The sequence below is a fragment of the Ustilaginoidea virens genome, chromosome 2 (genome assembly GCF_000687475.1).
Source record: "Ustilaginoidea virens chromosome 2, complete sequence".
Classification (NCBI taxonomy): domain Eukaryota; kingdom Fungi; phylum Ascomycota; class Sordariomycetes; order Hypocreales; family Clavicipitaceae; genus Ustilaginoidea; species Ustilaginoidea virens.
In genome coordinates, this window is record NC_057317.1 from 1,570,755 (window position 1) to 1,596,126 (window position 25,372).

Consider the following 25,372-nt stretch of genomic DNA (forward strand, 5'->3'; position numbering starts at 1 on the left):
AAAAAGTTAGTTGTGAGGCAATTCTCCCAAAAATGTGGAGTCAAAGACGTGAGACGGTGACAACAAGTGGTATCAAGAGCAAGAGAGCAGAAGCCAAATGTCGAAAGGACTGCGCCGCTGCGGCATGGCGCTGGACCCCAGCATGTCAAGGGCTTGCATCCGCCGCGTCACTCAAAAAAGTGCATCAAGGTGAGCTATGCCACAAAGGCAAACCCCACGTCCCAGACTTACGCCCCGGAGTGGTCTCCGAGGTTCAACCAGCTCATATCGGATATCGAACCCGTGGCAAGCTGGGGTTGTTTGCTCACGCCCGAAGGAGGAGGCCGCACACGAGAATCGCGAGTGTCTTCATTCGTCTGATAGGTGCCGGCCGTGTAGGCCTCGCTAGGTGCGCGATTCGCACCCCAGGGTTTATTGGCTTCCGCTGGATCCCAAACGTCGATGATGCTCTCCGGAATACCGCTAGAATAACCCGAAGAGACAGCCGATACTGGGCGTTCGATGGTTCCAGACATACCTTCTGTGAACGGCATCTTGGCTGCGCTTTCAGCGACGACGGGGCTGCCAGAGTTGACACTGTTGACACGCGCTCTGCCGTCAAAGTTCAACGGCGGTACGGTGGCAGAGTCCTGGGTGACGCGCGGATCGGCCGCTGCTTCGGAATATCTCGAGCTTTGCTCCGAGATGGTAGTAGCTCTCTTGCCATTGCCGTAGCCAATAATCTGAAGAGCGCTACCGCCAGACCAGTATCGATTCCAGCCGGAGCTTCGACGAGTGCCGTCACTGGTCTCAGATTGACCATTGCGAGGCCGAGGTTCTGCAACCGGGGGGGAAAAGGCTACCCCGCGCTCGTCGTGGGCTTCCAGCGCCGGAGGAACCAAGGCGTGGGGAATAGGCTTGCTTATCGTGCTCTTGAATTGTTTGTGGACCGAGCTGACAGAGCTGCGAGTTGTATCATTACTCGACTTTCTGGCCACGCCCGCCTTTTCCTTGTTCATCCGTCCCATGAGAATGGCGACAGAAGAGTTCGACTCCGCCGAAGCCTGAGGACGGTGACCTCGAAACGGACCACTTGTGCAAAAAACAGGCTTGCTCCACGAGGACACGTCCTTCTCGTCAGGCAGGGCATTGGGATTAGCATCCTCCTTGTTACCGAGAATCTTCTTGCCGCGTCGTATGCATAGGAGAACAAGACCCAGAAACATGAGGAAGCCGGCGATGGAGCCTAGAGTTATGCCCAGGATGGCATTCGAGCTGGGTCCGAAAGCATCGGTATTGTCTCCTTGAGTTGTTACGGCCGCCGCGGCGGCGCTTGCGACAGCGGAGGAGCTGCTTGCTGCCGTGGATGAGGAGAAAGAAGTGGATGATGTGTGGGATGTGGTTGATGCGACAGTTGACGAGGTCGTGGAAGTCACGGCCAGCAATTTTTGCTCTCCTCGACTAAAGAAGGATGTGGCGTTGACCCAGCTATTCTCGGTAGTGTTAAACAGGGCGATGGGATGATCGGCATTACCCCCAGAAATCACCACCATCCCATCGGGGGCTTGGGCAATGGCATAATTTTGCCTCGTCTCCCCCGGCGCAAGAGTGGAGTCGTATTCGGGCCAATTGCCCAGCGTCAAGCTGCGCTTCCCTGCTCTCGCTGCGTTGCGTCCTACAATGGCGGGCGAGTTGAGAACTGGCTTCCCACTTCCATCTTGCACGACAACACGCGTCACCTTGTTTGGTGATTGACTCAAGTCGAAAAAGAGTAGGCTTGTTGATCCGTCGGTCCCGGTAACGCTGACGCCTCTTATGAACTGTGTATCTTTATCAAGAGGCTGAGCCAAGCTTGCTCCAGAGAAGCGCCAGCCAACATCAGAGTTAAAGAAGAAGACTTTTGCGTTATCCATCCCGGTGCCGCCACCAACCATGATTGCGTTCGAATCTGTCCAACGGCTAACAATTGGTCGGAAACTAGGAGGAGGGTTGTTTGGTGGGGTACTTGGATCAAAGGACTTGACCGTGTAAGGTTCCGAGGCCTGTATCGAGAATGTTTGCGAGGAAGGGCCGCTCCTGCCGTCTTGATTGCCGCCGAAGACGAGAATCGAGTCCATGGCTTCAATGTAGGTGGAGGTGTGATATTGCCGATGCTTTGTTACCAAGTTTGTCGGTTTGATGGTCGCCCACTTTCCGGTCGAGTAAGTGAACTTTTGCAACCCCGTGTAATCGTCAGAGGTGGCTTGTCCACCAACCACAAAGAATGAGGGATCGACATTTTTAGGCCTTTCGCTGCCAACGCAGGCTGCACCAGTAACCTTGACGCCCATGGCCAGCTTTTCCCACTCTGCACCATCCTCCAATCGGATAGATGCAAAACCATCAGGAGAATACGAGTACAGGGTGTTGTTGTGTATGACCGTACACGACTGGTCTAGAGACGTGGGCGGCTTGGGAACCGCCATCGTAGCAACACGCCCTTGGAGACGAAGTGGGCTACTGAGTGATCGGACACTTTGCCGCGAAAGGGAGAAACTTTGAGTTCCGGTTGACAGTATATTCATAACATGACGGTGGCAAGATCGGCACGAGCAATCAATCAGTTGCGGATAAGAGTTTGTAGCGGAGATGTCCTGGGCGAGGCTTCTCGAGCTCAAACGGACTTGCCGTGGAGGTTGATGTCTCGCGGGTTAATGCCTCGAGGCAACAAACGCAAGCGCTGGCAAAGATTGACAGCGAAAAAAGCAAGGGGGCTCGAGAGCCTTAGAGCCCTGTACGAGTCAAGTTGGCAGGAGGGTAACTGAGAGTGAACCCGAGACGTTTCTGCTATTGTGTTTGCATCTTCTCAGCGTTGAACTTGTAGGGACTGCGATTCGTTCAGAGTCGTGGGCGTGAGTCGTGGGCGAGATTCGAAAGACTGAAAAGGACGTAATGCGGACCCAGTTTCTCCAGGAAAGCCAAGGGGGGGGGTTGAATGAAGCTATGAGGCCAATGGCAATGATGTGAAGGACTTGTGTCGAGGGAACAGAATGCAGTATCGACAAGAGAAAACGGAGAAGACAGGGTAAAGATGGGTGGTTTCTGGGATGGTACTCTGTATATGTCGGTGAAACAGTACAAGGCAGCGAATAGAAAGAGCAGTCGGCAAACACGACAGAGCACTGAGGTGCTGAAGCCCAAGGATGGGAAGCGTGAAGCGTAAGCAGAATGCAGGTGCTGGTGTGAATTGGGTGGGAACGAGGGACGGGACGGGATGGGGGTCAGGCGAGAGGCAAGCCAGGAGGAGAAGTGAAGTGAGGAGGGAAGGGACTAACAGGTACGGAGTAGCCAGACCAGAAGGCCGCACGCGGGAACACGACAGGGCCGGTGGGGTGGGCCAGTGGCCAGTGGCCAGGAGCCAAGGAGCCAGGAGCCAACATAGGAGCCAGGAGCCAGGAGGCAGGCACGAGCTCCCGGCCCTTGCAGCCGCCTTGCCTTGCCTTGGCTGCAGGCACAGGCGCAAGGGGGGTTCTTGCACCAGACGGTTTCTGGTACGCCAGAGCAGAGTGACCAAAGTCACCAGACTTTGCTATGCATTGACCAGACTACGGACTCCGGAGTACAGACGCTTTCCAGTTTGCACACCGCCTGATACATGTCTGGCTCCTCACGTTCTGGCAGAGTTTCCAGCAAGGGAGGGGAGGGAGGTTGTACTGACACCAGACACCAGACACACCAGACCAGACTAGCTCCGCCCGCCATCGCCCGCCCATCCGTACTTTCGCCTGCATCGCCGTCTTGGTCGCACCAAGCAATCGACCATTTGGGGGGGAAAACAGCCGCTACGACGGCGGATTGGCCCAGCCTGCTTAGCACGGAGCATTTTCAGAAATTTTCTCCCGTGCGGGGGGCGGCCTGCAGTTGCATAAGCCAGGGTGAGAAATCCGAAATCCGTCGACGGAGCAAGCTCCAGCAACATGGCATTACGGACCGAGGAGGGAAAGAATACTCCGTACCGGACAAGCAACCAGGTCCAGGACGTTGAGCCTCTGCCTCGGGGCTTGCAGAGGAGGACCAGACGTTTACTTGTCGCAAACGTGCTGGCAGCTTTCATCAATGTCGTTTCCTTCATGTTGGCCGCCAGGTTTGACTTGACGCCTTGCCTTTCCTTCCGCTCGAACTAGGTACCTAGGTACTTGGCTGGGGGCTTGGCTTGGGCTTGTCCTGGGCTTGTCTCGTTGGTTCAATGTTTGCTTTTTACGTGCTTCCTTGCACAGCGACAGCCAATCAGTGACCGAGCACGTCTCTGGACGCGACCAGTACATGGGTACATAACTCTCCAGGTATTTTTGACCAGTACCCAAACCAGCCCCAACAAAGCAACAAACGGCCAACATCATATCATGTCTTGACCAAGGCCTGTGTTTCCTGGATTCAAAACTCGTGCATACGGACCAGACTACTCCGTACTTGGAGATTCATGCTGCTGCCGGCACTGGCGCTGCTGCTGGCACTGGCGCTGCTGCCACTGCTTCTGCCGCTCTGCCGCTGCGTTGTTGGCTTTTCCTGGTGGCTGGCCGCTGCTCCCTTTGCTGGCTGGTGCTGATCCCTGCAAGTTCCGGCCAGGGGAGCTGGCAAATTTGAAATGTACTCCGTACATGGCATGCATCGGTTTAGTTGAGGGCTCACCGGAAATTTCATGTACTTTGTCGACAAACTTGCATTTTGTCTACCGAGTACAGAGCAGAGCAATCCGGGAGACCAGAGTCTATACGTACCTACCTACCTAGGTATGGAAAATCGCATCCCCCGGAGTGCGAGAAGTGGGCAGCAGGTTGACCTCGAGAACTGCCGATTGATTATCCCTGGGGAAATAAATGCCTCCTCGCAGGAGACGCACGGTTTTCTAGCACCCAAGCAAAAATCACAGCCAAGGGTGGGTAAGTGCGTACGTACTGTACCTCTTGGCATGAGTCGCTGTCATCGAGACCCTGCAAAGTCACCTTGCAGAGCACGAAGGAACAGAGTACTCGAAAGGGAGTTGGTACCAGACGGTTACATAGGTACATGTCAACAGAAACCAGGTACCTTACCTAACCTAGGTACCTACCTAGGTAGGTAGGTACCTACCTAGGTTAGGAGGTAGGTAGGGATTGATATAGGATGGCCGCTGGAAATTGCCAAGTGTGGAGGCTTTCAGGGGATCAAGGCCGTCCAAAAAGGGCGCACGCCCACCACAGCACAGTGCAGGTAGTGCTGGTGGTTCAAACAAAAGTATATGTTGTCTGGTACGCACGTTAAGCCAGGCAGGCGCCAGCACTTGACCGTTGTCGTCAGCATCAGCACGCGATGTAATGATGTAATGTGTCAAGACCCTCATCTGCCCGATCAGGAAGCTTCAATTTCAGGTGAAAGTCTAACTTGGCCGGGCTGGGCGATGCACAGTTGCTGACTGACACCTGTGACCTGGCAATGGTCCAGACATGGTCACCAGACGGCGACATCAGGCAGCCAAAGTTCTCAGGCAGGCCTCTTCCGCGGGGGAAGGGGGCGGGGGGTCCAACTTGCAACTTGCAACTTGCAACTTGCAACTTGCAATGTTCCAAGCTGGCACTTGCACCAGCGGAATTTGCGCAGTTTGCTGGCGACTGGCTCAAAAATCAAACTACTCTCAGGGGCTGCGGCCCCACCCACCAGACTGCAGCAGCCCGCCCTGCGTGTTTGGTGCGCTGAATCTTGCATGCCCCGTCTGGTGGTCGAGCGGCGAGCCAATGACGTGCCTGCTGGCCGCGGCGTGAGTGGAGTGCGGAGTGCGGAGCACCAAGTACCTACCTAATGTTCCTAACGTACCAGACACCAGAAACCAGACAGCATGGACGGACATGCTCCGTACACCAGTGACCTCCTGGGCTGCATGACGGCCGCTATCAACATGCCTTAGGTACCTAGATACCTACCTAGGTAGGTACCTTAGCCAGCCGCTTCATCTCCTTTGAGTATTGACCAGTACGGACCAAGGCTCGGCTCATCCGGTTGTGGAGACGGGACGGGCTAATTAGATCAAAAAATTTGGATTGTCGTGCCTTGTCGATTTAGCGGGCCGGCCCCACCACTTGGCGCTTACCTACCACCAGTCAATGATGTATAGTGATTTCGGCGGCGACTCTGTCGTCACAGAAACCTTACGTAGATGAATCCATCGGACATGGCCGGATAGCGGATAGCGGATAGCGGATAGCGGATAGCGGATAGCGAGTCCTCGCTTTCGATGGGGTCGTGTGCGTGTTATCCGCATCGTTGCTCGTGTTTCTGTTCCATTGATGCTTCTTTTCTTGCGTCACCGCCTCCAGGGCAGCCTCGGGGCGTCCTGCCTGTGCGCGGTACTCGGTACAGTACGAAATGAAACCAGATGGCTACGGCACAGCATGCAGATGCCATCTGGGCGCGTATCTGCGCGTGGCGCGATGCGCGTGCAGACTTGGCCAATCACTGGATCCCCGGCATCGGGTTATAACTCATCTTGAACACCAGCTGCCAACCCACCACAACGGACGTGTCAGCCTTCCTGCTTGCATGACGAGTATGCTCGCATTGATGTCCTTTTCTTCCTTTCTTCTTTCCATCGCGGCCTGCAGAATCTTGCAATCACGATATTCATCCACCGTCATTTCTATTCGTCTGCACAGCTGGAAACGAACACTCATTATTGCCACCGTTCTAGCCAGCCAAAGCACCAAACTCCATACAGTATCCACTTGTTTTCTTCCCAAGCTCTTGCTATACAGTACACCTTCCCAAGTTCAATGACCGAGCCTGTCTTTTCCCGACACGTCCGCTCTTGTCTGCTCCGGTTTTCCCCGTGCCCAATGGTTCGTGGCAGGCGGCCGGCCCCGTGGCAAAGTCGCGCCCAACTCCCACCCACCATGATTAGGGCTTATTGTGCTGGCCGCGCCGCAAACGCTTCGGGAGGCAGTTGTGCCTACGGTCAACCTGTTAGGAGGTCGTCTGCGAATGGGCATCGTGTGCGCTTCAAGCTTACCTTCTTCTCGTTGAAAACTACCAAGGCCTTGTCAAACTCCCAACCGACTTGGGTCAGACACATTTCCGAGTACTGAGGACTCATGCCAGTCTGCTTGCAGAGTTCTGCCACCATGGCTTCATGGTTGTTGCCTGCATTGACTTGAACTTGAATCGGCGGAACAAATACGTTGGGCAGCGGGCTGAAGGCTCTCAGCGATAGCTGATCACTGACAACTCGAATCGGCCCTTTGCCGGGCTGGCCGGGCCCCAAGACAAATGTTCGAGAGAAACTTCGCTTCCCTACCGCCGCGGTTTTCGGGTCCAGCTCGTCGAACTCGCCGTGCACTGAAATGATCAATCCGTCCACACCAAGCCGGTTCTGGCCAGTAGGATCTGCCAGGCCTGGGAGTGGATGGCAGTCCATAATGTATTTGCTAAGATCGTCCTTGATGTTGGGATGCTTGGTCGGCGGAAGGCTTTTCCACAGCTCCTGAATCAAGCTTGCGCCTTTGAAGAGTCGCTGTATGCGGGCGGGTTGATGCGTTATCTTGATTAAATTCCGCGAAAACTTGATGTAAGCACCCCAGGGAATCGGAGCAGGCGCGTCCGTGTCCCTGACGGATTGCGTGTCAATAGCCAAGGAGAACTGACTATCGTCGTCGTAAAACCTAAAGGCCAGGCCTTGCCGGTCGCTGTCGTATGCGCCAAAGAAGTCGAGCAGAAAGTTTTCACCGATGCCGTTAACATCGCGGAAGTCTGGTCCGCTTTGAGGTATCGGCTTTGGCCTTGTCGCGGCCTGTTGTTCCGCGATCTGCTCAGGAGTACGAAGCTGCATGCCATTTACATCCTGCAGCTTGGGAAACCACTGTAGTATTGTTGCTTTGTAATCCGGTTCTGAAACTTCGATAGGGTTGCCAGTCATGTAAATCGTTTCCAGCATCTTGAATTTACCCTTCCACTTGTCAAGAGCCTGCATGTTCCCTATTTGATTGCCACTCATATCGAGATTCTTCAAATGTGGAAATGTCGTGGCGACAGAATCAACCTGGGAAACATCGTCGATGCTGTTGTTGGCGAGACTGATGCTCTCAATTGCTTCCCGCTTTTCCGTGGCAGTCTTGAATAAACCGTCACAGATTGCCATGAGGCCCTTGAACGTTTTCAGAGCGCGCTCTCTGTTCTCAAACATGCCCAGTTGAACAAGCTCGGCATCAGTGGCTAGGGAATCAAGTTTCAGGAGTTTGTTGGCACCGTGGTACCGCTGACTCAGGATCGATTGCAGCTTGGCTCGCAGCTCTTGCGTTTCCTTCGACTCCGTCGCCTTGTTCGGGTGTGCTAAATCGTCAGTAGACTCAACAATCTCTAATTGAGCACCAGCGAAGGTGAAAGTGTTGAGCTTGAAAAGATCGTCTGCATCTTCCTTCGACGCTCCTATAAAGACATAATCACCAGCCATGTGTGACTGTACAATGTTAGCCATTAGGAATACGAAGCATTCAGGACCAGGGCGAGGATAATAAACGTATTCTCCGGTAAAGAAAAGGCTCCCGGAGGAGGAAGCAGTGCCGATGCCGCTTTTGTGCGGATTATTCGACTTCTGGTTATGCTTTGATGCCCTGGATGCCGCGTTAATCGCGTTGATGATGGACATACCTTCTTAATCATGACTTGTCGGGTTTGTTTCCCAGCGCTAGAAGTAAGTGAGGATGCCTTTCTTTCCAGGAACGACAGCAGATCACTTAGGCCGCCGTCTTGATTGTTGGCGGCTTTGCTTTGCTTCAGTCCGTGGACACGCAGAAAGCATAAGCCATTTCCTTTGCCCCTTCCTCGGCTACTTCGCCCAGAGTTGGCTTCAGACACCCTGGAAGCAAGGCTGGAAACCTCGTTTCTTGATAAATGTTTCAGAACCGTTTGAGCAGCTGTGGAAACGCCTCGTGGATTTTTGCCTGTGCCGGCTCTTGCAGGTCTTCCTTTCCCGTTCTTGGCCTCGGTGGCCACAGTTCTTGCAGCACGTTTGCCGATAGCGTCCATGTCAAGGTCGCCGTCTAGATCAGCCCTGGTCGCACCTGCTCTTCTCTTCTGAACACCTCCTCGGGTGGTAGTTTTTGCTCCAGTCGTGGCTCCACGAGTAGTCCATGACGAGCTAGTTGCACGAGGACCCCGGGGTGCCATGATGGAAAGTGGAGGGTTGTTTTCCAGTCGACGCGCGTAAACTCTCGGCACAGGGGACTTGACGAACTAATCTCTAAAGGTGGTTTGTCGATAGTATTCGTCTCCAATGTCTTTGTTATCGTAAGTGGAATGCGCGTCTCGATAACTGCCTGGCCGAGAGGTGTTGAAAAAGATGGAAGGAGTATGAAAGACAGTCTATCTTTCTCCTTCTTGTCTTTTTTTTTCCGTCGTTGTAACTGTTAACGGTTTATATATATATATTTTTTTTGTTTTTTGGAGCGAGAGAGAAGATGCAGGTGGTGGTGTCCAGGTCCGTGATATGATAGATGACGTAGGTCTCTTTCAGGTAACGGAGAAGCTGCCCGCGATCAAGATCAGGGAGATCTTGATCAGATCAGGCGGGGACCCTGAGGAGGACAACAGGATTGTAGTCAAGCGGCGACAGTTGATACGGCTAAACTTCTGGGTCACTGGTGTCTGTTGTACAGTGACTATCGTTGGCGCAATCCGGCCCTGGATTCCCACTGTCGCATCGGCCTCGGCGTGCTATTTCGTGTACGGTGGCTTGACAATCGTGATTCAGACAACAAAGAGCGTTGATGTTGATGGAAGAAAATGAGTTTGAACGGGAACGGTGGTTTGGTGACGTCCGTTCGCACCCACTTTTCTTGTTCAACTCGGCCCACACTAGTACCTACCCTAAGATAACCTTTGGACGACAGCACATGTGCAGTCTCCAAAGACAAAAGTCCTCACTGAAAAAAACCAGGAAATGGAAACTTTGATGCACACTCTTCTATAGGAGCCCGCTGGTTTCAAGAAAGAAGCACCTGTATTGCAATAACTGGAACTGAGCTACGTATGCCTGTTCTTCAGATACTTGCGCCGGGTGGGTCCAACATTTTACGGATTTCATAAAGAAAACGCCAGTCACGTGACATGGTTTCTGTTTCGCGTCTGGTTCTCGGATGAGCCGTGTCGAGGGTCAGCCTAAGCGCGTTAACATCGAGAGCCGTGTTGGTCAGGATTCGCGCTCCATCACCAGTCTCATCTAATCAACGGGGTTTTTGTTGCACTTGGCCTGATGACCCAAGAACAACGAAGCATACGGCCTTCAACCCTCCCGCCATGGACGACGGCGAGTTCGGCGATGACTTTTCTGACGAGGACTTTTTGAAGGCTTTGGACCAGATTTCTTCGTCCAATACCAGGGAACTCCACCGTCAACCGTCAGATGCCGCACAGTGCCAGGCACAGCCCTGGCAGGGATCAGATCCATTGCAAGCAGCAGCGCAAGTACTCCAAGATTTGCCTCCTGACGCCTTTTCACTATCAGAATCAGAGCATTCGGATACCGCGATTGCTGAAAAACCTACACCTGCAACGATTTCAAGCCGTCCGAGACAGAAAAATGGGCTGCAGAGAACTAATTCCGGAAGCTATCGTCAGACAACACTCTGGGGTACAATGGCTCATGATGATTCTTCGAATCACCCGCAACTCCCGAATCAGAAAGTGTCCAGAGCCGGCGTACCACGGGAAGAGTTGACACATCATGAGATCGACAGAGAAGCAATGAAAACGTGGGTTTATCCCACCAACCTGGGCGCTATACGAGACTATCAGTTCAGCATTGTCAAGAACAGTCTGTTTAACAATACCCTAGTCGCCTTGCCTACTGGATTAGGGAAAACCTTCATTGCTGCCACAGTTATGCTGAACTTTTACCGCTGGACAAGGTCGGCAAAAATTGTGTTTGTAGCGCCTACGAAGCCTTTAGTTGCCCAGCAAGTTGATGCCTGCTACAACATTGTTGGCATGCCACGATCCGACACCACCCTGTTGACAGGAGAGATACAACCAGCACTCCGTGTGGAAGAGTGGGAGACTAAACGGGTCTTCTTCATGACGCCACAGACTCTATTGAACGACTTGTCTCACGGGTATGCTGATCCCAAAAGCATCGCCCTAATCGTCATCGACGAAGCACATCGCGCTGTTGGCGAGTATGCCTACGCCAAAGTGACCAAATTCATCAGAAGGTTTTCGAAAAGCTTCCGCATTTTGGCATTAACGGCGACACCCGGCTCGAAGATTGAAACCGTGCAAGAAGTTATTGACAATCTGGGTATATCCCACTGTGAGATTCGGACCGAACAGTCCATTGATATTCGGCAATATGTGCACGACAGAAATATCGAACAGCTGGTCTTGGATCCGTCAGACGAAATGAATCTTATCAGCGAGCTATTTTCCGAAGCTTTGAAGCCTCTTGTAGACAAGCTCAGTTCGCAAAACATATACTACGGCCGAAATCCCATGGCGATGACGACCTTTGGGCTGATGCAGGCACAAAAAGAATGGTTGGCGACAAGAGGAAGGCATGCGAATCAGGGGGTTCAGTTCATGATGAGGGCGACATTCGGAGTCCTGACCGGTCTTGCGCACTCGATCAAACTACTCAACTTTCATGGGATAAAACCGTTTTACGACAACATGGTTGATTTCCGTAACGAACAAGAAGGGAAAGGCGAGAAGGGTTCCAAGTACAAACGCCAGCTGGTTGAACATGCCGGTTTTCGGCAAATGATGGATAGGATATCGGCCTGGCTGAGAACAGACGGCTTCGTGGGGCATCCGAAGCTCACGGCACTAGCTGACTGCGTGCTAAACCACTTTATGGATCGAGGGGAAGACTCGCCAACGCGTGTGATTGTTTTCAGCGAGTACCGGGACTCGGCCGAGGAAATCGTACGCGAACTGAACAAGCACCGGCCACTACTCAAAGCTAGTGTCTTTGTTGGACAGGCGGATGGCAAGCGTGGCGAGGGAATGAAACAAGCGCAGCAGATTCAGACGATTGACAGGTTTCGAAAGGGCGAGTTTAACGTTTTGGTGGCCACGTCGATTGGCGAGGAAGGGTTGGACATTGGACAGGTCGACCTCATCGTATGCTACGATTCATCGGCATCTCCAATCCGAATGCTGCAACGAATGGGACGAACCGGGCGCAAAAGGGCGGGGAGAATTGTGTTGTTGCTGATGAGAGGGAAAGAAGAGGACCAGTTTGCCAAATCCAAGGATAGCTACGCAAAGATGCAAAAGCTGATATGCGAGGGAAGTCGGTTCAACTTTCGATTCGACTTGTCGACGAGGATTGTTCCCAGGGACATTCGACCAGAGGTGCAGAAGCGACACGTCGACATTCCGCTCGAAAACACCCAGAACCAGTCTCTTCCGGAGCCCAAGAAGCGCCGTGCCCCGGCAGTGAGAAAAAAGCCGGCCAAGAAGTTCCACATGCCGGATGGAGTGGAAACGGGGTTTCAGAGCCTGTCCTACTACATGAACGGTGGCCAATCTACATCCAGACAAGAGAAGCCAGGATGCAACCATGAGCTGGATGACCTTGAAGAGATTCCCGACGTAAACGCTGTTACGCTATCCAGCGAAGAGCTTAAGGAGCTCGATCGGGCATATCGGTATTTGCCCTTCGACCACGGCGCGGTTGAAGAAACGGATATGCCCAGTTTGACTGCGTTCCCGATCCTTCAGAGACAACTGCGGCCGGTGGGTGCTGTCAAGCATGGCACTTACACTAAGCGTGTTGTGAAGCTCTTGGCGAAAATGAGTGACGGCCCGCATAGTATGATGAGGCAGCTGGACATCGTGGACACACCTATTATCGCAGACATACCTGTTGAAGGGTTCGTGGAGTCAGATGCAGAGTCAGAGGATCTACGACTCCCAGATGCCAGCACGAGAAATCGGCCAACCGCCCAGAACTCGACCACAACGAATAATGGAGACGCGGAGCCATCAAACAACAAGAAGAGGAAATTTTCAGCACCAGAGCCAGACGACGTGCACGTCAAAGCATCCACAAGCAAAGAAGAAGATGTGCAGCCGAGGGGCAAATCACGCCAGATGCAGAGGTTGAAAGGTAAACGGAAAAGGAGGAAAACTACGAGAAGCCCAGGAGGCGGTATCAATAGCGACGAAGTAGGAGACGACTGCGAACGAGACAGCGACCTCGGCGACAGCAGTGATTCGGATGACGGGGCCGATCTGCGGGATTTCGTTGTGGAGGACAACCAAGCGACATCCAGCCTGGCCGGTTCGCAAGCAACCTCGTGGACCACGGCATCGAAAAGCGGCACGCCCAAAAAGGAGCCCCAACGACCATTTTATGTCCCTACCACTTTTTCAGCCTCACAAGAGAGCGACGCCATTCCTGATTTGAAGACGTTAGTTGGTGGTGGCAGAAGCACCGGAAAAGTTGAGATGAACAATGTAGTCGAGTCGGATCTTGGTAGTCATGATGCGCGACGCGTAGCGCGTGGGAGACAAAGAATCCTGGACAGCGATAGCGACGAGTGAAGAAGGTATTACAAATCCCAATGGCAGGTAATTGGACATCTGGACGAGTTGTCACGGCGAAGACGACGGAAATGGAAGTTGGGTACCAAGGTACTTGTATTTCTAATTGCTGAGCTACATATGCACATCGAGGTCGCGAGTGATCACGATCCAATTTCGTCCAACCGTGTCATACCAAACGTGTCGTCGAGCCGATCGAATCTTCAAGGGCCAGATAATTAGCTTCAAGGACTCGCGTGAAGAATACGTTTTGTATCCGCGCAACGAGAAAACAAGGACTTGGCAGAAACTAGTTTAGGCAAACCAGTAAACGAATCTCGTCTCAGAAACCCAGGTTATAAGCACCACCACCCCCTACCGCATCCAACCAGCCCGACAACGAGGATCCGCAAAAGCCCCAGCACCCTGCAAACACGCACGTGGCGATGCGGTAGAGCAGTGACCAGTTTGTCGTAGCCATGGGATCGAAAAACTCGTTGGCGGGGAGAAAGGTCGCAAGTCGAGGAGTGCTTTTGCACTCGCAAAGAAACTTGCGAGGCAATCACACCCAAGGGGGGGTCTCAGACGGCTCTTCCTAAGATTATATGGAGGGTTTTGTAGAAACACAACAATTCATCATTTTTCGAGATTTGTTTTTCACTTCTTCTTCTTCTTCTTCTTCTTCTTCTTCTTCTTCTTCTTCTTCATTCTTGAGCTGGGAAACAACAAGGGGGCCAAGGGCTTACCTTTTCAAGGAGTCGTTTTTTTTGAAACGAGAAAATCTTGATGAAAAGAAAAGGGAGGGAAAAAAAAAAAAGCTCGCTTGACGCGCAGAGTAGATAAAGCCCCCCCCCCCCCCCCCCCACGTCAGCAGCCCTGGCCAATCATTTGTTCGCTGGCCTTGTTCGGCTTACCAAGCATTGATGGGGACAAAGGGACAAGCCACAAGACGCGGAGTCACAAGCCACCTACCTGGTCCAAGCCCCGTCCAAGCCCCCCCCGTTGAAAGCAAGCCTAAGCGGGTTCTGCTAGCGAAGAGATGCTCGTCATCACCCAATGTCTGGCTGCTCCGTTACACTTGGCACCCCTCTTTGCCCAACAAAGGTCCAACGTAGCTGGCATCTACCTTTTCCCATCGTCACATCATCACCCTCGTACGCTCCTCGGGCTCCTCGGGCTCGTCCTCCTCACCTGTTGTCGAAACCGCCGCCTGTTGAATCCCCTCCAGTAACCGCGATGGTTTGCGCGGGCGCACGAGCGGTCTCGGCCCTCAAGTTCGTGGGCACCATTTCTCTGGGCTTGTTGACGGTACGCGATGAAGCTGCTTTTACTTTTCCCCGCTTTCCCTGCCACTTGCTCGGTCCATCATCTCGATTTCACGCCCGTATCCAATCTCTACCCGAGGGCGATGAGGCGACATGCGTCTTTCCCGCTGGGAGGGATTGCTTCGCAGTCCCGTCCCGTCTTGAAAACGATGCTTGCTGAACGACCAACGACCCCGGGGTTGAAGCCAACTAGAACAAGGCCACGGGACGGTGTTCCGGCTCCACCCTCTGAGAAGGAGTCATCTGGGCTAACAGGCCATACCAGGGCGTATCTTACAATGTCTCTACCGTCTTGCTTCCGACTCTCTTGCATCTCCCGTCTTCAGCATCTGCCTCGCAGGCCGTTGCTGCTCTCACAGCCAACCTGCGGGCTCCCCTACTTACCCTGACGTCCCTCTCTTCCGTGCCGCTCTTCCTAGCCTTTATCCTTTCGCCCCGTCGTTCTCGTCATCCCTATCTTTTCTACACGTCCGTTCTCGCTGTCCTGTCGACTGCCGTGCCACGCCTGTTGCCGAAAGCTGTGCCACGCCCTACTGCTGCGCACGAAGCCAAGAAGCCTTCTCCTGCCGCTCGTGCGAAAATGGAAGCCAGCTACGAAGTTTTGGGCGATGTCCACAGTGAAGCTGCGAGCGAGGAGGAAGTAGAGGATGTCAATGGCGAGGATGTCAGGATCCAGGTCGAGTCTCTTACTAGAGGTTACCTAGCACGGACTGGCCTTGCTGCGCTTGGATTCGCCATGGCCATCGTCGGCCTTTGGGGTGATGGATCACCCGCAGTAGCAGCAGCAGTCGTCTATGTCTCATGACTTATGTATGACCGTCGCTTGTCTCTTGCGCAAACCACGCGATGCAGGTTGAGGACGTGTACCATGTACGTGTACATGCAGGATGTGAAGAAGCGTCTACAGAGAAAGGCATCACATATATGTCATATTGGAGTTTGAGGAAGGTTGTTTTTTGGATTTATCAAGTTTGCCATGGAGACTGTTCCGTCTGTATGGAGCGAAGCCGTCTTACGCAGTAGTAAAGAAGCATATGTACGCCACTCGTCCATCCGATATCATAGTCAGTCACCACGCAAGTTTTGCTAGAGAACTCTTTTTCCCTGTTACAGCCCCAAGCGGAGTCAATCAATCAATCAATCAATCAATCAATCAATCAATCAATCAATCGTCGTCGTCGTCGTCGTCGTCATCGTCATCATCGTCGTCGTCAACGTCGTCGTCGTCATTGGCGTCACTCTCACCGTCTCCGTCGACATGGCTGTCCTTCTTTGCCAACCATCCGCTTGACAACCGATCCGCCAGCTGTTTTGTGACAAAGTCACCTTTTTCATCGCCATTCTTTCCATCATCTGAAGCAGCTTCGTCCTCTTCATCTTTGCGGGACTCGACGCTAAAGTAACGAGAACTAGTGTGCTTCTCACCCAGTCTTCTAGCCACGTCGTTGGCTTCATTGAGACTCACCAGGCGTCTCTTACCCGTATGTTTGGACATTGCAGTAGTCATGATATCCAAAATGACAGATTTGAGTTTGCCTTTTGGCAACCTGCTTCTCAGCTTCCCCTCACCGATTCCCAGTGACGGCAGGATAAGAGCTGCATCTTCGGCACTGTATTCCCCACTCAAACCTAGCTGAGCGAGGTTCAAATTGAGCAAGCTAACGTCGCTCGGAATGCTCCTCCCATTCTTGCATGCGCTTGTGCTCTTACTGATAAACTTCGAGACGCGTTCGTCCCTGTCAATCCGAGGATGTTTAGGCCGCGACAAGGCATGAGATATCAGGCCGTCGTGGGCAATTTCAACAGGCGTACGGCCAACGGCGTTTTCCCGATACAGTTGCTGGGGCTTATGGTCAACTAGGACTTTGACAAGAGCAAGCATGTCCCTTTTGGTGGCGGTGTGAAGACATGTTTCTCCCGCCCCATTCATCATGTCAAGCTCTTCGCCTTTGGTGTACTGCAGCAGAAGCTTGATCGTCTCGACCATGTCCTTGATGTCTTTATACGCCTTCACCTGGCCATATCTGCAGTCTCGGTACCGCCAGCCGCGTCGATCCTCATTCTCACCCGTCGGGCCCAGACCCGACACCTGGCTTATCCAAGTGTGAAGCGGCGTTGTCCCATTTTCAGTCAAGTTTTTGCGCTGCAAAAAGAGGTGACTTCGAAGCTCCGGATCGAATAAGTCGAGCATAGGTTTGAGCTGAGAAGCCTTGGGTAGCAAAGCAAGGCAGGCGTGGAGAATATTTTCCCCCTTCAAATTTCGGGTCGACTGATCCGCACCAGCATCGACGAGTATTTTGACGAATTCGGTTCTACCAAGCCTACATGCTACCATGAGAGGAGTTTCTCCACCAGAAGTCTTCTTTTCGAGATACTCGGGGCAATTGTTGACAAGGTAATCGACGACGTCAGAGTTCTTCCAGTGGCCCAAAACGGCGCAATGAATGACCAGGTCATCTAGCTCAACTGTGATCAGCACTCAAGTCACGGCAGAGAGCAACGGGAAAGGAAATCGCTTACTATCAGCACCCAACCATTTTGAAATCGCTCGGTCAAAACCACCTGGGCTTTCCCTCAAATGTCTATACCTCGCATCTTCACGAGCAGTCTTCGACTTGCCAAACTCGGTATAGAGTCTGTGCGGCCTATCTCCTAAAAAGAATTCTACGCCATCAACAGAACCTCCCAGTGCGGCGTGAAGAAGGGGAGGTGTCTTCATGCCACTGGTTCGGCTAACAGTATTTCGGCCAGCATTTGCCCAATCCTTTCTGCGGATCCACAACATCGTTTGTTAGCTAGTCGTCGTCGTCGACGGAGAATTAAAAGGCAAGGCGTGCATGATTGAAAACTTACCGCTTCTTTCCATAAACAGTGAGACCTTGATAAAAGCGCGGCTTTTCTTTCACCTCCAAACCGCTCTTCTTCACCAGGTCATCTAGAGGAATACCAGCTCCGGTACGTTTGATAATAAGAGAGAGCATCTGCGTTTTCCCGTGCTCAACAGCCCACCGGAAGTCCCGTTCAGGGAAAGTGAAACTCGAATATTCTGCTTCATCGTCGTCCGGAGCCTGCTGGTCTTCACTGAATTGCTGAGCGATATCCAATAATACTCTCATACCAGTTACATCGTCTGCCTCCATCACGTGCTGAAACAGCGTGTGCTGCCTGCAATCGATTCTTGACGGTTTTCCATCCTTGACAGTGAATACCGACCATGCGTCAAAAACATGCTGCAAGGGCTTGGTGTGCGATTTCACCTGCATGGAAATCTGACCAATGTTCTCGATAGTGAAGTCGTTGCCGACAAGTTCAGATTCAATCTGTGGCTCACCATCTGCACTGTCCTCGTCGCTATCATACGAAAAATCAGAATCTTGTCGCTCTTGCTTCATCTTATACCGAACTTGATCCTTTTCTGGAGGAGACCACTGAGCTTTCATTATCTCGAGAATGGTCCGAGAGATTTCGTATCTACCGTGCAGAAAAGAAAGAGAGAACGGAGAATTGTTCGAGTTGTCACTAATAGCGATTTTCAGAGGAGCTTGTTCTTTATCCATTCCCCAGGCTTGTAAAGTTAATTCCTTGATACGGTCTAGATTCCCAGACCAGGCAGCTTCCATGCTGCGGCACTTATCAGCGGCAAATCACCGACGCAAAAGGGGAAAAAAAAGAGAGTAGTTGAAAGGGGAAGAATTCGGAGAAAAGAGGAAGCTTACAGCTCAATATATCCATCTCGTCTCGTTTCGGTCATATCATTGTCAGTTTTGAACTCGAAATTAAAGGCGTAATCCTTGGCTTCGTCGTCCTCCTTGTCATCATCCGTGTCCCTCTTCTTACGCTTCTCGCACTCGATCTTGGGGTAAAGCTCCTCAAATGTCTTTGCTCCCCTGGACAGCATATTCTGTTCAAGGGACCGGAAGTCATTTAGCATTTCTCCGATGGCATCTGATTTCTCAGATACGCCTTTGAATTTCCCGAGATTCCGAAGAGTCTTTTGATAAGTTTTCGTGCTGGCGCTGAATAACTTCTTTTTCTCTTGAACATCTTGCGAAACCACCCAACGCTTATATGTGCCAGCCTCAATTCGATCGAGATAAGCATCCAACCCAGGTTGCAAGCTAGCTTTAGGCAGTGTTGATTTTCCTTCCTTGTAATCGCATAATATTTCAATCATGTCGCGCACAAGGTCAATGATTGTGGTGCCTTTTACGTATTTCCACATCCAGTTCCGGGTGAAAGCGTCATTTGTGTTGTGCGTCAAAGCGTTGATGTCGGCATTATTATCCAGAAGCTGCCTCACGGCAACTGTATTTCCGCAGCGTATGGCGGCGCATACTGGAGACTCGTAAGATCTCTTGTATACGTCCTTACAGGCTTCCAGATCTCCTAGATTACTTGATAGGCTGCCCGCAAATTTGGCGGCTTTCAGCCATGACTCAAAATCGGCTTCAGGAAGGGCTCCAGCGTTCAAAAGCTTGAGGACCAAGATCGGGTCACCATGTTGCACGGCTTCATGCAAAGGCGACGTAGCTTCCGGATTCCAGATTTTTTCACCAAATACAATATGGTTAATTGCGGTCTTCACCCCCATCTTATCATTTTCCAAAAGGACGTCGACAAGCTCGGTATCGCCGTGCTCAAGGTAACGATAAAAGGCAGTACAACCTTGAGCATCGGCTTGGGATGAAGTGGCGCCGAGTTGGAGGAGAAGACGAGCCATGGAGATGGCTTTGCCTCTCGGAAGTCTCAACGCCAGTGTAAGCGTCAGCAGTGCCGCGGTGTCTGACCAGTCGTTGCTGAGGAACTTGATGGGTAGAATGGAATCTGCTCCATACTGGTACGACTTTGTTAGAATCCTGCGTGTAATAGAGAACTGTTGGTAATGGACTTACGTCGGATAGCAACTTGACCGCTTCCTCATGGCCTTCGACGATAGCCAAATGAAGAGGAGAGCATGGGGTATCCCAGGCGAGCACATCAACTTGAAAGTAGTCCGGCTCATCTTCTGATTCGTCTGGAATCAGATCAGATATCTTCTTCTTTTTTGAAATATGGACAAAAGAGCCGGTGGCCAACGACTGCGCATCAAAATCGGTTTTATTGCCATCCATGAGCTCCCCGTAAAGTTCGTCGTCTTCGTCAGTATCTTCTTCTTGTTCGCTGGCCCTATCTTTTTCAACCGCGCGCGCTGTTTCTTGGGTGATTTTCGGGGCACCTTCACGTTTGCATTCGTGGGTAGCTCTGCGACGCCTGAGTTGCCTCTCTTCGTCTTCTTCCTCGTTTTCGATGCTTTTATCCATCAATATTCTGATCATTTCTACGTTACCGCGAGCGGCGGCAAGATGCAGTGCTGTTTTGCCATCGGCGAGGCGAGCAGTCAAACGAGATCTATGGTCAACAAGCAACTTGACAATTTCAGGAGTCGACGTCATGACGGCAAGGTGGAGCGGAGAACGACCGGTGTAGTCTCGTTTATTGGGATCGGCACCCTCTTTAGAAAGCCAGTTGAGAATGTCTTCGACGTCACCATCGACAATTGACTGGCAAAGCCGAGCAGTGTTCCCGACATAGGCCATATCTGTCCAGTCTTTCTCGGTCAAAGGGTTGAAAGACCCAATTTGCTGACGGCCTGGATCGTCAATCAGGAAAGAAACCCTGCCAGAAATGTAAATCTCGGCTTCTTTCTGAGCAGTCTCGACTTCTTCGGCAGTAGCAGGCTTCGGGCAAGTACCACAACAATCCTCTATTACATCTTCAACACGCCCGAAGAAAGCGGGATGTCGATGTAGATATACTTTACGATCCTTGGGCTGATTCCACTCAGCGTTCAAAAGCAAATCTCGGGTGTAACATAGCTTTTCGATGCGTTTTGCGTTGAACTTTTGGCCATAAGGAACTGTAAATGTATGGTAGTTGCTGACATCCTCTTCCGCCGAGAGCCAGTCGGCAACTTCATCCTCGTGACTATCTTTAATGTTGCCGCGCATGGGCATAAATGCTCGGGATCTGGCTGGGCGACCGCACTCAGTCCGCCGCCTGTTAAGATAGGTCTCCCTGGCATGATTGGTTGGCAGTCTCTCAAGGACTAAAAGCCTGGCAAGTCCTAGAGTCCTCCGGAAACTGCGCTCAAATATAGTGGGATCGACCTTGGCCCGGTCCAGCTCCGGCCAAAAGACCTCAAAATTTCGATGCGAGTACTTGGAAAGACGATTCTCGTAAGATGGACTTCGACGAGAGAGATCCAGATGATTGATTTGGGTTATATAGCTACCCAAGGCTCTAGGAGTAACGTAAACTTGTTTGCCGTCGAATGCACCTCCTGCCGCGTCAATATCAAATCCTGTCAAGATTTCGCTGACAGACTTGTAAACCCGAAGAACAATCTGCATATCGGCGTTAGTGAGGCTCTCTGTGTGAGGGCGCGGAAATCAGTAACTCACTTGGATGTGTCGGACAGGATATTGACTGGCTATTGTGATAGCATACTTGGTACGAACCACAGTGACTTCGTTGAGTAGAGCGTCTTTAACAGCACGCTCAATCTGCTTAATCTTGTCAATGGCTTGTTCATGGGTCAAACCATAAAGAAACAGATCCACATCAGATGCTGGGCAAAACTTCTCGTGGTAGTACTCCCGCAATTTCCGCTTTGACACCTTGAACTCTCGTGGTACAGGGAGGAGGCAGTTAACAACCGATGAACCGGCTGCGACTACGTTGTTCCAATCCAACTCGGCCAGTGAAGACTCGGAGAAAGTGTTGAAATTGTGCTTGAACTCAGCAAAATCGGCCACTGTAGCTGGGGAGCCATGAGGTCGTCGCTTGTGCTCGGGCAAGGGCATGATATATTTGGATTTCTCATTTTCCGATTCAGCCGATAAATTTCTTGCCCGCGTGGTAATCATTGATGTGTGTTCATTGAACAGTGGTATAACATTTAGATATGGGTCCTCGAGAATTGAGTTTTGACGGTCTTGAGCGTAAGTCTCGCGAAGGCGGGCTTCAAAGTGGCGATATGGTTTCAAGATTTCAACCATGGGAGTGTCGGCGTTCCCTGCAATATACTTCACCAAATCCGCATGGGTAGCGGGCAACTGAGGCAGCTGTGAAGTAGACATGATTGATTTCTACCTGATTGGAGAAAAAGATAGGAAAGTTGTTTGGGGACCAAAGGTCAAACTACTTGAACGATGAAGCTCAGCCAGCAGCGAACCGAGTGGAATGTACCGAACAAGTTGAACAAGGTTGATGCTGTTGTTGTTCTGGTTGTTAAAGGACATGAATGAGTCAATCGCGCTTCATGCTGAGATATCGATAGTCCTTCTGGTGATGATGAAGACTACTCCGTGGATGTTGTTCAATCCTTGAAAGGGTTGACAGTAGCTTTATAGGATAGGATTTGACGGACGGTTTGGCGGAGCTGAAAAGCTGCACGCCGAACTTGGTGTCAATGGTCCACTCTCTCGCTCCGCATGACAGCTACTTTGAGTCAAGCTTTCTTCTTGGACGCTTCACCCGCCCGCCGTCTCGACGCTAATCCAAAAAGAACATTACCAAGCGAGCATTTTTGCGGAATGACGCTGTGCTGCCTGGAGGTGCGCGTCAGGAAACAAATCCACACAAGTTTTGAGGAGTTTGTGATGGAGTACTTCTGACTAGTGTGTATCTGCCTGGTCGTCTTTCCGCGCCACAAGTGATAGTGGCACAAGGCTGAGTCAATGGTAGCATCTTGGCGGATTGTGAGCACGGGCATTGGGAATTGTTGACGGATTCGTCGACGCAATCAAGAAGGATAGTGTGCGGTTCGAGGTGCCTATAGTCAGTTCTGAGGTTACATATTTTAGGCAGCACTGAGGTTTAGTGGGGACTGGAAGCCACGGGTTGTGGGACTGGGCTGAGCATGGCCTAGTCTGCAGTGCCTCTCTTGGCAGTTGACAGGCACCTTACTCCGTACCCCCGCAGCGGTCTGGTACTCCGTACGGAGGAGCCCACTGATTTCTCCAGGACCCCCCAGCCTGGCCTTTAACCAAACTGCCTTCTGGCTCCCGAATGAGTTTAGGTTGACGTTTCTTTTTCTATGGGATTTTTTTCCTATTATTCTTATACACCCTGCCCGTATTAAGAAGACTACAGTTCTATTTTTTTTTTGTTTTAAAATAAACCTTGACCCGAACAAAGTGAAGGGGCTCTGCCTTCTCTGCCTTTCTTGATCAAAGTTGAGACCAAGTCCATTGTTTGCTGCTGGTACCGATTCTATGTCGCCTAATCTTGTCACAGAGCGAATGTTATTTCTCAGACGTTGAGTTGAGGTTTTTCATCCATCTACTACTGACGGAAATGTCGTTATCGTAGCGTCTATAACAAGCTGAAGGTTGACGAAGGACTTTGCGATTTAGCAAACACATTGTTTTTGAGTCTCCCACCAATACGAGGAAAAAGAGGAGGGAGCAAAGGAAAGACGGCAGCACATCGTGCAGCTACCCATGTTCTTAAAACAGAAACTCCAATATTCGAGGACACGCCCCGGCCCGGCCATAACACAAATATTTTAAAACACTGCATAATCACCATTACAACTATGCAGGTGACTCTTCCAGTATAGCCTCTTCAGCAGGTGAAAGAACGTATATTATAATGACGAGCGGCTTTCCCCCTCCCGATACCGCTATGGCAGTTGCTGAGTCTACCTTTCTGTAGATTGCAGCGCCGATCAATAAGCCAGTAATAGGGGACATGAGGAAGGCCACCCTGCGTTTATAAGGGCGGTTCTTCAGGAGGAGAAGGTGCTGGTCAATCATTCAGTCTACCCAAGCTGCGGTGGTTATGGCTGTGCTGATCTCCGTTATGGAAAGGCTCCTTAACTGCACAACTTGGCTGCCAGATGCCAAAGCTAATGAACTAATGACAACCAAGGCTCGGGATCCGTGGAAAATGACTCCGTATTGAAATTAAACTGCTTCTGCGGCCAATACAAAGCTGGACTGAATCAGGTTGCAGAGAATGAGCGGAATAGGTCGAAAAGGCGAATTCAATATTACTTTCGTCGAATCATATGCTTCCTTGCCGAGAAAATGGGACGAAGGGGGGAGCATTTTGACTGGACTGGTGTCACAGGCTCGGGCTACGCCCGCGCCATAATGTGGCTAGGACTCGGGCTGCGCCCGCGACTAGCCTCAGGAGTATCGGCACGGGGTCACGAGGGCTCGCTAAGGACTCAGCCCGTACTACGTATGAATATAAATAGGCTACTTAAAGGCCCCTATTCGGGCCCTCTCTCTTTCCTCCTTAGTCTATTTAATATATTCATTCGACGCCTATTCGCAGTAGCCTTAGGGCCAGTCCTTTACATTTAAATAGACTCTCTCAGCCTTACTATTATAACCTCACATTATGGAGCCGATAATATAGGCTATATAAGATATCGAGATAAGTACACCTGGAGAAACGGGTACAAATAACCTAAGACCAAGACGCTCCCGATGTAATATATATACCCGAATAGAGTAGCTTGCATTAGGGTTATAATAGATAAAGGCGTAGATGCAGACTAATATGCAATACCTCGCTACCGTTGCCGCCTTACTGCAGACCCTCCTTATGAACCAGTCAAATAGCTCCTAAAATGCCACCCAATTAGCCCTAATCGTATAATAAAATGCCCCCCTCCCTACGGCTTAGGATACTCAGCTAAAACGTAAGCCGATCCCGATAGGGGACCCCTTTAATAGCAAAAAGGCTATATTTATAGCCTAGCGGACCTTTATGTAATATAAGCTCAAGGTCGATAAGGAATTTATTAAGGACGAGAAAACCTAATAGATATTTATCTTCTAGAACCTTTTATCTATAGTCTAATTATAGGTCGCGGCCTTTTTCGAGAATAGTACAGCTTACGATTATAATATAATAAAGTTCTTTAAATACCTTTAACATCTTTTTAAAGACCTATACCGATAGGATCGCACTATTACTAAGCTTAAGTACTCTTTATACTAGAGCCCTAAAGAACCTTTTACCGCCTTCTTTATACGATTCGAGGAAAAACTTATGCTTATTAGCGGTTTTAGTTAGCCTAAGGAAGTTAAGCTTAAATACCTCTAATCGGCGCTTAACGCTTATATAGCTAATAAGATTATTAGTTTTAGGGTCTCCTATTACGATTATTATTCGGCGGTAGACCGTTACTAATAAATTGCTATTAATATTAAGACTAACTTAACTATTAATCACTATATGGGTTTAACCTATTCCCAACCGATATACGCCTAGGATTCTAAAGGCGATATATAAATATTAGGTATTAATAAGCTAGACTTAAAGGGTAATTAGCGTATACCTAAGGCGATATAGGTCTCTAAAGAATAGCATAAAGATCGTAAGAAGAAAGGTCTTTATCTTCGATATAGCTCTCCCAATCATTAGACATTTATATACTACCTATTGCCAATAATCCGACCCAATATAGCTAAAATAGCCTCGCTTAACTTATAAATCGTAAAGGTTAAAAATAGCGATAAAGATTAGGAAAAAGAATAGCCCTT

The 25,372-nt window shown here is 50.9% G+C and overlaps 5 protein-coding genes across 5 annotated transcripts; 2 read left to right on the forward strand and 3 right to left on the reverse strand.

Annotated features, from left to right (window-relative positions):
• Positions 1-227: 227 nt before the first annotated feature.
• Positions 228-2,444, reverse strand: UV8b_02167 (uncharacterized protein; the record flags this gene model as incomplete). Its single annotated transcript, XM_043139665.1, has 1 exon — positions 228-2,444. The coding sequence occupies one exon, from the start codon at positions 2,442-2,444 to the stop codon at positions 228-230; it is 2,217 nt and encodes a 738-aa protein (XP_042995599.1).
• A 4,448-nt stretch (positions 2,445-6,892) lies between these two features.
• On the reverse strand, positions 6,893-9,150 carry UV8b_02168 (uncharacterized protein; the record flags this gene model as incomplete). The annotated part of the gene is made up of 3 exons (XM_043139666.1): positions 6,893-6,937; positions 6,998-8,440; positions 8,632-9,150. 3 exons carry the CDS (start codon positions 9,148-9,150, stop codon positions 6,893-6,895), a joined length of 2,007 nt encoding a protein of 668 aa, XP_042995600.1.
• A 1,128-nt stretch (positions 9,151-10,278) lies between these two features.
• On the forward strand, positions 10,279-13,527 carry UV8b_02169 (uncharacterized protein; the record flags this gene model as incomplete). The annotated part of the gene is made up of 1 exon (XM_043139667.1): positions 10,279-13,527. The coding sequence occupies one exon, from the start codon at positions 10,279-10,281 to the stop codon at positions 13,525-13,527; it is 3,249 nt and encodes a 1,082-aa protein (XP_042995601.1).
• Positions 13,528-14,742: 1,215 nt separating this feature from the next.
• Positions 14,743-15,636, forward strand: UV8b_02170 (uncharacterized protein; the record flags this gene model as incomplete). The annotated part of the gene is made up of 2 exons (XM_043139668.1): positions 14,743-14,814; positions 15,097-15,636. 2 exons carry the CDS (start codon positions 14,743-14,745, stop codon positions 15,634-15,636), a joined length of 612 nt encoding a protein of 203 aa, XP_042995602.1.
• Positions 15,637-15,996: 360 nt separating this feature from the next.
• Positions 15,997-21,949, reverse strand: UV8b_02171 (uncharacterized protein; the record flags this gene model as incomplete). Its single annotated transcript, XM_043139669.1, has 7 exons — positions 15,997-17,288; positions 17,352-17,599; positions 17,685-18,452; positions 18,548-19,665; positions 19,724-20,019; positions 20,053-21,214; positions 21,272-21,949. 7 exons carry the CDS (start codon positions 21,947-21,949, stop codon positions 15,997-15,999), a joined length of 5,562 nt encoding a protein of 1,853 aa, XP_042995603.1.
• Between the last annotated feature and the right edge of the window lie 3,423 nt (positions 21,950-25,372).